Source organism: Colossoma macropomum, unplaced genomic scaffold, assembly GCF_904425465.1.
Source record: "Colossoma macropomum unplaced genomic scaffold, Colossoma_macropomum, whole genome shotgun sequence".
Classification (NCBI taxonomy): domain Eukaryota; kingdom Metazoa; phylum Chordata; class Actinopteri; order Characiformes; family Serrasalmidae; genus Colossoma; species Colossoma macropomum.
Genome location: NW_023494798.1, coordinates 13,805,786 through 13,818,299, shown reverse-complemented (window position 1 = coordinate 13,818,299; position 12,514 = coordinate 13,805,786). Strand labels below are relative to the sequence as shown.

The following is a 12,514-nucleotide window of genomic DNA, read 5'->3' as shown; positions in this document are numbered from 1 at the left end:
CGTAAGCAATAAAGACAAGCGTTAAACCAAAGAGTGAGGAAGAAAAACAGGCAGAAAGGCATAAAGACAGAACAGCGATTGATCAGAGAAAGAAGAAAACTGAAAAGAAGAAGACTGCAACAGCGAGCATTGCTCATAGAACATGAATTAACTGACATAAGTAATCCCAGAGGATCTGAGCAGCAGAGCTTATAATGAAAATATTACTCTTATTGTTCTTACAAGTCATTCTGCATTCGCTCCAGTGAACTTTTTAGATTTTTGCACTTCACTGGGCTTTATGCCTGGAGGATAGTTTAAAACTCACACACTTTATTAAGAACTGTAGGATCTCAAGCTATAAACTAAGCAGTTTTTACTTAGCATTAAATGGGGAAGTCTGTAGAATCTTTCATAATCTTATTATCATAAATGATGCAAAAACTAAATTTGGCAAAAAAGATCTACCTTATCGACACAGTCATCAAAGAATGCTAGGCTTGCGTCCTTATCGCTGACAAAGGAGCACTCTTCGATGAAACGGATGAACATCTGAGTCTTCATCATGAGAGAGTAGAACTTCTGGTGTGAGCGGTCACGGCTCTTCAAGAACCCTGCACAGAACAAGGAGTACCTTTAATATCAGACACACAGGTTCCAGGGACAAGAGTGACTGTGTGCTACAGTTAAAGTGACAGGCCACTCATTTCCAGCCAGTTTCCTACAATTACACATTTAATCAATCAAGGCTGGGAAGTCAAACTGACACCTAACAAATAATGTCAAACTCAATGCACTCAATACATTAAGATCGAGTGGTCCAGTGCAAGAACATGGTGTAAGAGAGTGCAACTAACTCATGTTCCCTAGTTACATAAGAGGCTGCAGATGTGCTCTGAGACATTCTAGTCAGTGTTGATATTTGCTGGACATGTCAGCCAGGCCTAATTTGAGCTGGGTCTTTAGAAAAAAAAAAAACACCATGCTAATTTCAGGCCTGATTTGAGCCAGACTTCACAGGCACAGTTCCAGATTTCAGCTTTCTGGCCAGCTGCAGAGCTTAAGCATTCTCCCAAAGAACTCCTGTGGACTTTTCTGCCTCTAAACAAGCTACATTCTTTTGTTGGATTCAATCGTATCTGGCACTACTGTTCAGCAAAATAAGGTGAAGATACAGTATTTAATAAAAAACTGAAACCAGATAAACAAATAGAGGCAAAGCCCACCTTGCAGGTCAAACAGAGAGCTGGCATCAGTCGCTTTTTCTGAGGGCGCCTGCGTAATGGGAAGCAAGTAGGAGCGGTAACCCTTCAAGATGGCAGCCATGAAGCGCAGGAAAGCTTCTTGAATCTCTAACTCCAACGTCTGCAGACTCTTCACACCACTGCCAGGGTCCCGCTCACTCATGGCCGCCTCCATCTGCCCTTCTTCACGACTCAGCTGATAACCTGAAGAAAATTTATACGCCTTACATAAGTGAAGGTCACAGAGTCTTTACTCCTATCTCATCTGAAGAAGATCCATTTACCCTTTCATAGTTATGCAAGGAACATGTATACTGATATACTACAGATATACTAGAGTGAGCTGTGATCCATCACTTGTTTTTTAAACAGAAACAACATGGTGTACTCCTAAATCACATCAGGGACGCAATGAATATGTAATGTTCACTAGCACACTTTCACTGTGCTCTCTAACGTAATCATACAAGGAACTATAGTACATTTAAAGCACATGTTAAGAGGCATACCTATCATACTGTACATAGCGAAAGAGAATATATACTGCTGACCAGAGTTAAGTTCAGTGGCTTCAACAGAACCATCAATCAGCACTCAGGCAATACACAGATAACATCACAAGGTTCAAGAGGTACTCAGATCCTGGCCTTGTCTCTGGCCAGCACAGTGTTCTGCCTTTAAATCAAAAAGCATTTCAAGGCTTAGTGCTGTTACCTCATTTTATTCTGTCAACCGTTAATAAAAGCCTGGATAAGTGATAAAATGATACAGCCACATTCCAAAATGGACAGGGCAAGTCCACTTAGACAGCCTTTCTAGTGCAGTGAATTGTGCCAAATATGTCCTTGAATGGAGACTCAGAGGGGAGAAAAGCGAGAGTGAAAAAAATATTCTCTAGTCTGCCGACACCATATTGACGTTACACTCACCCTCCAGCAGTTGCTGGTGGAGATTGCTGAGGGTGTTGATCAGATGTTTGCAGGCTTTCCTTGGCAGGATCTTCCACGTGAGGGCTCTGCGGTCCTCTTTGCTGAAACCGCACAGACATTTATCATTAGAGGGAGGAGAAAGTAAGAGTAAACAATGGAGAAAAGAGGAGATGGAGCCAGGCCCACAGACAGCAAAGCTGAGAACTCCATCTGACAGCAATGTGGCCCTGTTGACCTCAATAAACTCCTCAACATCCTCCAACTGGCTAACAAACAGGAGCATGTGGCCACCACATGGGGGACTGGGTCTCTTATCTTTTGGAGAACACCGTTAAGAGCCATTTAGCACTAATGTAATGACCATATGGATCGAGATAACTTTCCCCATTAACATTGTTAAGAACCTTTACTGAACATAACTTAAAATCTTTGTCAAAGCAGAAAGTCCACTTTAAAATTATGAGAGGGAAAACAGGATTCAATTTTCTTGGAATTTTTATGGAAAAGCTCAGAGCTAAGTTGAGCTTAAGATCACAGTTCAAGCTCCAAAAGAGACTCTCTGGAGAGTTCAGAACTATGCAGAGGTCAAAAGATCACTCACTGGGAGATTGTGTTGGTGTCCAGGTCCACACAGCTAATGTCTGCTGGTGGCTCGTACAGGTCGAAATAGCGCGAGTCGACGCCGACTATGAACGGGCATGGAGCGCTGAGGACATCGGCCAGAGCTAGCGGGCACAGAGGAATGTAAGGGCAAGGCCAGTGGAAGGGGAAGATCATCTAGAGGCAACAAAGAGTGTAAATATTCAGTACCCTCTTACAGGCTCAATCCATAATAGAAGGAATAACCAGTAGCAATGCATATGTTGCACACACCATGCAGTAATACAATTCTGCAGTAAAGAGTTTAAAGCCTGAGCAATTTCAAGAAGTCTGACTATCAGTTAAGACAAAAGAACCACAAGAAAAGAAACTAACGCTCTCAGCACAATCCCCCCAAAACTTAGAGCACTGACACAATGATGGACAGCTGGAAGTGAAGCCAACTGTGTCAGGAAGTCTAGCGGACAGCATGTAGGTACAGCCCTGCTCAGCAGTGAAGGTCAGCACACTCACCGACACTAGGGCCTCAGTCACACTGGTCAGCACAGCCGGCCGCAGAGAGTGCACTAAAATCTTGTGCTCAGTCACAGCCAGAACCAGTAGAGTAACTGCATTCTTAGGACCCAGGTTCATCAGCAGTGTGGAGAGCCTTCCACCACTGAGGGAGAACACACAGAGACATAGGCAGAGATTTACCCACACAGAATATAGTCATGAAATATGTTCTGACTGTTCAATTACACATGAAACAGGCTTGAAGCAGAAGGGCAACTATAAATGGATGGGGCAGTTCATCACGTAAACAGCAGCATTCACCTGACACAGTCTGCGTGACCTACCTCAGAGGCAGAGGAGAGGACACTGGCTGGCTCAGCATCAGGCTATCATGTGGAGACAGCTGTGTAAAAACACATACATACCTATTTAAAAAGCTGCACGGCTAAACTACCAAGCACCCTTCTTACTCAATGTTTCAAAGGGTGGAAGCATCTAGCAAAGGCCAAACTCACCTGCACAAGAATCCGTGGTCTTTGAGAAGAGGGAAAGGGAACTTTGTGCATAAAATGAGAGATATGCCTGGAGTGAAGACACAATGAATTTAGTTTAATACTTAAACCTTAATATCCAAATGGATTTAGTTCAAAATATATTCATGCAAATCCAAAACAAAATAATCAAAAGATAAAGAGACTTGCTAAGACACGAACTTCTCAATGGGCAGTGTGTGAGGTCCAGAAATGGAGTAGCGGTAGAGGAAGGTGAGGAAGCTGCGGAAGGCATCAAAGAAGGGCCAGTGAGAGAGAAGGCAGATGCTCTTGTTGGTTTGAACTGAAATGGAGTCGTCTGCCTTCAGGCCACCGCTTTGCAGGCCTAGCTGAGAGCGCTGTCTCTCTGTCAAATTCTCTTCAGGGTACTGCTCATAGAACTGGATGGCTGCACCGTAAACCTGAACATGCAACACACACCCCATCAATTCGATGTCACAAACAGTCAACATCATAATGCTTTCAGGACATGGAAAAACATAAATTGGCCCACATGTGCCATCAAATTATCAAAGTGCAGATCAATTGTTTTGATCTATTTTTGAAACAGTCTCCAATAAATATTCTTCCAGGCACGCCAATTCTTTTCTTGCTCAAGAGACACTGCTTTGTTTTTAGGCTGTCTGTTTCTTTTCAGAACAGCCAGATCTGAAATATCTCGACATAGTCAGGCTTCTTTGAAGTCACTCACCTAAATGAATAAATTACAGAATGGTGCAACGTGAATAGCCTGGGGACTTGTGCTTGTAGGAGTGCGTTGATGCGCTTGGTGATCCTAATGTACTCTCTACTAGCCCAAACAGAATTTGGCCTATGCATTATTAAGCAGACCAATTATAAATGTTCATCTCCCTTTGAATTTTCCTTTTGTAGGTCATGATTCATGTGACTTTTTGATATGCTGCACATAAGTCTCTTGCTGATTGAAATTCCTACCACAGTTCTGAAAGAAGCAAGAGAATTCACCTCTCTCGCCTGTGTCTGATTTTATTGAAACCGCTATCAGAGCAGGGGCAGACTTGAGGACTGAACAGTGCAGTGTGTGTGCCCAAGCATGCATTTAGAAGTAACTGTGTGTTCACCTTCTCTCCAGAGGCTCCTGTGAGTACGAATGTCGAGAAAACAGGGAGAGAGTATTTGGTGTGCGAGGGCCAGCACTCTATGGAGGCTCCCATTGGCAGGCAAAAGAGGGGTACTGACTCAGGCAGAGGGAAAGAGTCATAGTCGTCCTCAGGGTACCTGGACAAGAGGCCTGAAGACAGACAATAAACATCATCAGTTATGTGGTAATTCTTCCATGTGAAAAATGTATTAGAGGCAAAAGTCTGGGGCTAGAGCTTCATCCGACTGGGCTGTGCAGCCCAACCATAACACATAAGCGCTATTCCCATGAGTTGGACATGTTCTGGCAATGAGCATCTGTATCATGATTTCACATTCCCCTTGCCCTGTGAGAGTATCAATCACCGCATGACCACCGCCCCTGTCTCTCCGATGATGGGGAACTGGCTTGCTGCTGCACTCTTGCTCTTGCTCAGCTGAAAACCACTTTTGCTTATAGCTTGTATAGGTGATTTAAGTACATTTCGGTACACACCTGCTTTGAATGCTAGAGTGTTGGTTTTGGCCAAAGACTTTTTGTAGCACAGGTATACTGAGGACCCCCACTGAAAAAGGACAGAAAGCAGGCAAAAAGGTGAAACTTTGCTGAATTATTGCAGCTGGCAATTGAAAAAAATATTGAAAAAACAGAGACTTAAAAACAGCACCACAACCACTAAAACTGGCATAATATATGTTTACAACTCTATCTGTTAGTAAACTCAGAACTAATCCTGGGTGCTGTTTTAGCATTCAGGGCTGTAACGGTATTGAATTATCACACACAGGACTATTTATACACTGATCACATGCCTGTAAGTAAGAAGGGCAAAACTGCTCACCATGCTGCTATTGAGGTTCTTGTCCACCTTGCAGAAGGCATGTGGTGGTGTCTCTCCTTTGCCAGGAATAATGACACAAATGTCTGTGACAGCCAATGAGGAATGAGAATGACTCTCAGGGGCACGCCGGTACGTAATGTATATCCTCTGGGAGGAGGAACTACTGATGTTGGCTGGGCGACCGGAGGGTGTGGTCTGGATAATGTGACAGCCTGGCTTTAGTTTCTCCCTCCACTCATAGAGCACTCTGGAAAATAAGCAGGGGAACAGACAATGTTGGTGCATACATGCTTCACAATATACAATGTCATTTTTGTATATCTTTAAAAGATCCATTTCTACAAAGAAATGTAATCAAAAGTGAATTGCTTTAGGTGATTAAATGTGATTATATTATGTTAAGATTTGTTTCTCAGAGAATGCTGTCTCTATGCACACTGGACACATTTTTACATTTTGTTGTTTTGCATCTAAAAATAGATATGGAGATGTTCTGAATTCTAATGTCTTCAGTGTGTTATTGATGCAACTGCTTCTTTTCTTGCCTGAAAGCTGAATCATGTAACTCCAGACTTTAAAAGCTAAACAGGAAAAACACAAAATACCTAATCATAAGTACAAGGTATCGTCAAGCTGCATGAATTATCCTAGGCCTTATTTCCAAAATATTGAGATTTACTCGAAGATTTTCTCACAAACCAAATCATTATTTACTTCAGCAATTATTGCTTAAGCAAACTTTGCTTCGTTAATACACTATTACTATCTATTTCATATACTGCTATTATATATCTATTATAATTATCTCCTGTAAACTAGAAAACACTGGAGCATGGGAAGGGTAAACACAGATGAACTCACCCAAGGTCAGTGAGGGGTGGCTTGTCCCGGCCTCGTCTGTAACACAGGAATATCTGTGGGCCCATGAGACTGCCTCCGTTCAGCTCGGCGGGCAGGCCTGAGGGGGTGCAGTCTATGCAGGTGTAGCCCCGTGGTACCTCCTCACCCTGAGAGCGAATAACCACCGCCACATCGGTGATGGGGGCCTTGGGCTGAGCCGAGCTCCTCTGGCAGCCCTCCTCTGAGGTCACATCCTCCTCGAAAGGTTTAGAGGAGTCGGTCAGGCCTGCCACCACAAAGTAGTCCGCTACACGTGGGCTTTTGTCCTCCATCTTCTACCTTCCCCATAGAGAGAGGACAGTATATCTGAGAGGTAGGCAGGGAGAGAGGGGAGAGAAAAAGAGAGTGAGAGTACATGAGAGAGGGGCAAATGCAGGCAGAGGAAAGTAGGACACACAAGGTCTACATTACAGGAAGACACTCGCTTTAGAAAGTTATGTGAAACTTTAGCCTAAACCATGAATGCCAAATACAGGAATATCACATATTGCTTTTAAGGACAGACAGTAACTGGCTATTGTGAATCTCTGATACAACACCGATTTTTTTGCACAGAAGCATGATGAGGCATGACTACATTGCAGGAGGTATATCTAAAGAATGCATAGTAATGCACACAAAACGCATTCCAGCATCTCCTTGATGTAAAAAAAAGACATTTTAAAAAACTCAGCTGTTTGCTCAAGCAGTGATTATATATAGACATGCAAAAAACTCCACATTTAGCATAAATGTACAGAACACTGTGAGTGTGCCATGACTTTCTCTGCTCTAGTTCTCTTGCTGTATTTCCTATGCTTGGAAAAGGATACCATCTAACACACCCGCACAGCAAAAACTGACTCATATGCCACTAACTTTGGATGAAATAGGAAAAAGAGCATGTGGTAGCAATTACCAAGCATTCCTGCTGTGCATAAAGGCATATTTCCGATCGTATGAGCTATGGATCTTTGAAGGCATTTGTGCAATTTCTCATCACAGAATAAATGTACTATGAGAATAAACATTTAAATGGAGTGCACATCCATGTAAGAAGTGTCAATAGAATAAATCAAGACTGACTTGTGTTGTGACATTAGAAATGTGCTGTTTCCAAAAGAACAGATGTCGCTATTAGAAATGCCACAAGCATCTCAGCAGTTCCTCTAAATGGGCTAAGGCTGGGGATTTTACAGCACACATGTGAAAGTACCTCCTTGGTCTAGAACAGAACTCCAACCATATAACCAGCTGAGTGTGACTGATTCTCTCTGCGTTTCATGGTCCCATAAATAGCAGCGAGATTGTGGCCAGTGGTGCGTGGCTGTGTGTGTCCCTACCTGCTTTATCACTTTCTCCCTGCAGGTCGCCCATGCCCACAGAATCAGTGACAAACGGCTAGATCCATGCCCCTGCTGGGTCAGTATAGGACAGGGCTAATAAAGTCATCTACCATTGTTCAATGTAATACTGGGTCAAGATGTCCCACTAATTACATCTACACGCAATCTGAAACGCTTTTGCAGTTAAAGTATAAATCAGACCCTACTATAAAAACAAGATGTTAGGTGTACAAAAACACTGATTTTATACCATCATCATACATTGCATTAATAAATGTACTTTCTGCCTGTTAACTAATGCCATGCAGCAGATTTGGCTAACATCTTGGAATTTAAATGAGCGTAATATTGCAGTCACAGGCCAAGAATAACAGTATTAACCCTCTACTGCCAGCTCATTATACCAATTTTTTAACATTTTTAATTTTACATTACAGTACTGATATCATTAGACAGGCTTTTGTCCAGGCCTACTTTTGTGGGCCCGCTGAGTGCCATCATCCATACTAATACAGCAGACGAGCACTTTCTCTGGCTCTCTGTAGGGTGTAAGGTGGCCAAGAGCTTTGGAGGTAATGGCTTTTCAGTGGTTTCCATTATGGGCCAGCGGAGTCACGGGACAAGGCTTAAAAGCTTAGGAAACAAAACTGACCTACTGACTAGCTCCTTCGTGAGGACTTCTTCATACACACCCATGTTTATTTAGAGAAGCTGGTTTGTTAGAGGAGATGAAGATTAAGCAGCATTTGTTTATATGCTGTAGTATATTTTGAGGATGGTGACAAAAATAGCTGGTTTCAATGGTGTGAACTAGACTCGGAGATTAAACGTAGGGAGTAAACCCCTAATCCTTCTCATCCTTATAAAACCTTGAGGCTAGAGGCACATCTAGAACATGCTTGCTCTGCCCCCTCCAGCTCTGAGAGAAAAATCAACGCATGTTCCTGGATCCTTTTTCCCTCTGCTTTCTATGTTTTTGCACAAAATCGTTTAGAGTTTGAGCTGCAAAACAACAGCATTTCTGATCACTCTCTCTGAGCAACAGACACGAGGCCGCCCACTATCAAACATCTCTGTTCCCAGATCCACCCACACCTGTGCAACAGGCCACAGGCTGCAGAAAACTCCGCTAAAAATATGGACGCAAAACACAGCAGATGTGTCACATGTTACGTGAGAGATTTAGGATTATATATAGACATAATCTCCCAGTCCAAAAACCACGCCATCCGCTGAGACTGGCAGCAAGCACAGAGAAATTATAATCTTCACCATGGCAACGATGGTGAAAAAAAAAATAAAGAAGCAGAAAATGTTTATTGTTTTCTGTTCTGCTGAGAAGGGAGAAATTATATACAAGCCTAAAAAATGATCTGCAGTGATGTTTGTAAGATCTGTAAATGTCAAAACTTGATGAAGAAGAATATTTTATTCAGTATAATTAGCATCTTACATCCCAACTAAATTTACAGTTTAATGACAATCTTTGTACTTTGAGAAAGCCATAAGTGAAAGCTTAATTCAACATCTGATTCATTTTCAAATTGGGAGTGACCTGAGACAATAATATTACTATGATAACCGTTGAAGTCAATGAAAGCCTTTAGGTAGACAGCAGTTATCTGATTCAACTAAGATAACTGTTGAACCTGACTCATCACTCATCAGACATGTCTTGACAAAAATGGGCAGGCATAGACAGGAAGTAACGTCCTGATTGAGAAACACCATGGCAACATCATACAGAAATGGAGGAATGTCCGGAAACAAACTGGAAGCGCTGCTTTCATCACAGAGTCGGTGTGGGTCCCACGCAGCGGAAATCCTGCCATGAGGAACTTGCGTAAGTACAGCACTGAGTGCGTGAGCAGACACTGCCTCCTTGGGTCACCAATTAAGAGACAGGGAACTCTTCTGCTCTAACGATGACTGACTTCCTGCCAGTCTCTAAGGAACTGAGGACCAGGAGAACTGACCCCAGGCTAGTAGTTGCAGTGGTTCCCTTTTTCACTTTAAATTGGCTGATTTGAAATGAGTCACATCTACTGGAGAAATCGCAACTCAACAGACTGATGCTGGCTCAGCTTCCGAGACCAGAACAGGATGTCAATACTGTACAACTTCAGTTTTCTACTGGAATGTAAACCATGTACAGTGATGATTCATGTGATGCTGCTTATCGGCAGAAATATTCAATTGTGAATCAAGGCAAACAAGCGTAGTACGAACTAGCATTCTAGGACCTAAACAAGGGTAGTAGGGCAGCGAACACTAAAGTGGCATGAGCGATTTAGACGCGCTAGCTGCTCATAGATCACTGCTAACAGACCATGGCCTAAAAGCCTTAAATTCTCCCAATGTGAAAAACGAACTCTTTCTCCCCGGACAATAGTCTTCCCGGCAGTGGTGCAACAGCGTGCCATCTTCCAATAGCTGTATTGTTTATCTTCACTCTCTGGGAGGCTTCCTCGTGGCTGCTGGCAAGATAAGCATTGCCCTTCTTTCACCAGCCTGTGGCTCTAAGGAGGCCGAGGATAAGCCAATTCAAGAGTCTGTCAAAAACAATGAGCCTGATCTCATGCAGCTGTTTAGGAGCCGGGTTCTGTGGCCCAGGGCCAGTGCTGTCTGCACGAGGGAGGTTCTTGCTAAAGCACAGCTCTGGAGCAGCAGGGAGGCCAAGGGGGGAATGCAGGAAGCGGGAACTAACACAGCACACTTGGCCAAGCATCTGGTCCTGCTTAAGCCACAGAGGTGGACATTTGACTCCTCTGCACCATGGCGAGACACAAGCAGACATCCGCATACTTAGGAAAGGAGGAGGCAGGCTAGTTATTCCTATCCCAAAATGTTTTGTCCAAGAGACCAGACTGGGTTACAGGTAAAACAACATAAGTTCTTACCACAAAGAATGGCACATCCAAGAGCAATTGAGGATCAACATTTTACCTCTGACAAGATCACTGATATGTTTCAGGCTGCATTCCATACAGCTCATGTTCAAAGCTTCACAGGTTGCATTTATTAATTTATCTAAGGATTTAATAAATGCAAATAAAACAGGCCATCAAGATACGCTGAACTGTTAAAAGCAGTTTTAAAAAGAATATGACAACATGACAAACGTCTCAATTGGACATGTCACAAATAAGGCTGTTCAAGTTGATGAGAAATTAAATCACCCTTTTCAGTAAACACAACACCCAGGCTTTAGGCAAGCGGCCCTGCCCTGTCAGTGTGGGCTGGCAAGTTTGACCACAAAAATCTCATCATCACTTATGAACAACAATCTAATCTAATGTACTCCTGTGGGTGGAGTGGCTCCTCAGTTAGGACTTACACAAACTCAAACACAAATACAGCCATTTATGAACATTAACAATCATAATTCATATCATAACTGATTTCACATGGTATCGTACTGGCAAATTTTTACCTACACACCCATTTACGTCCTACACACTCCATTTATGAGTCTGCTTTACCAAGGCTACAGAGAGTTTCTCAGAAATCTGACACGATTTAAACCCACTCTCAGGCCAGGAATAAATCAGCAGGAGGCATGTAATACATACATCTTTACTGTCTTTGAACTTGAAATTTTCCACAGTAACTTCAAATGCTTTGGTACTAAATAAGCATGCGGATTTCAGACTGAACGCTCATCCACAGAGCTGGAAACTGTTTTCATCAATATCCAGCATATCAAATGAGAACATGAAAGCGATCTTTCCCTCATCCATTAAAGATCCACAGGGATCTGTTCACATGGACTGGCCGCACTGACCTGTTCCACCATGCCAGTAAACCAATACAGGCAAACTGAGAGCAAAGCAGTTAGGGTGTTCACAGAATACAAACCCGTAGTTGGTGGTCTACACTATTTATCACCATCAAAGGGGATGGAGGGCTTCGTGAGTCATGAGATCACGTTGATGGCTGCAGCCAAAGACCAAAATATTCGTATAGTCTAACACTTCTAAAAAATATTCACTGGATAACTAAATAAACATATAAATAATGACCAAGCTTTTGTATATAACGCTGTAGCGTACTAAATTACGCTTTGATGGTAAAGCCTGAACGGGCCGACATCATCACAACACGAGAGCCTTTAGCAAAACAAATCAACCCTCAGCGACACTTACGTTACGTTACGTCCACACGGCCGCCGACATCACCGCTCTGTCGGCCAGCTACACCAATTCAGCTAAAACAGCACATTTCCGCACAGTTTGCTGTTTCGGTTATTAATAATGAGGTAAATATTTCACTAAAATGACACATTTGACAAACAGAATGGTTTATATTGCAGCAACACTTACGGGATCAGTAGAACGGCGCTTTGACGGTCAGTTAATTGAAGCTTAAACCGTTAATTCAGCTCTACACGTTATTTCGGGTACGTTACAGAACCGACCTGTTATCTCCCGTAGACTTTAAACAAACGAGCTAAATAAATACCGTATGTGTGAGAGCTCCTCTCGATCAGCACACCGCCGTTAGCTCTCCTCTCTCTCTCGCTCTCTGTCTCTCCCTCTTTCTCTCTTG

The 12,514-nt window shown here is 42.9% G+C and overlaps 1 protein-coding gene across 3 annotated transcripts in view; it reads right to left on the bottom strand.

The window, feature by feature from the left end:
- The window catches only part of dennd4a (DENN/MADD domain containing 4A), a 31,166-nt gene extending 18,652 nt beyond the window's left edge, over window positions 1-12,514 (bottom strand). For 2 of the 3 annotated variants that reach the window (XM_036584994.1, XM_036584997.1), the window contains exons 1-13: window positions 12,428-12,514; window positions 6,603-6,947; window positions 5,742-5,988; window positions 5,396-5,465; window positions 4,881-5,050; window positions 3,961-4,199; window positions 3,763-3,829; window positions 3,592-3,650; window positions 3,266-3,410; window positions 2,754-2,929; window positions 2,153-2,253; window positions 1,206-1,427; window positions 448-593 (exon numbers count right to left, since the gene is read on the bottom strand). In XM_036584994.1, coding sequence (XP_036440887.1) covers window positions 448-593; window positions 1,206-1,427; window positions 2,153-2,253; window positions 2,754-2,929; window positions 3,266-3,410; window positions 3,592-3,650; window positions 3,763-3,829; window positions 3,961-4,199; window positions 4,881-5,050; window positions 5,396-5,465; window positions 5,742-5,988; window positions 6,603-6,913 — 1,953 coding nt within the window. In that variant the 5' untranslated portion in view covers window positions 6,914-6,947; window positions 12,428-12,514. Of the gene's footprint in view, window positions 1-447; window positions 594-1,205; window positions 1,428-2,152; window positions 2,254-2,753; window positions 2,930-3,265; window positions 3,411-3,591; window positions 3,651-3,762; window positions 3,830-3,960; window positions 4,200-4,880; window positions 5,051-5,395; window positions 5,466-5,741; window positions 5,989-6,602; window positions 6,948-12,288 lie in introns of all 3 variants that reach the window. The other variant, XM_036584995.1, reaches the window with a different exon arrangement.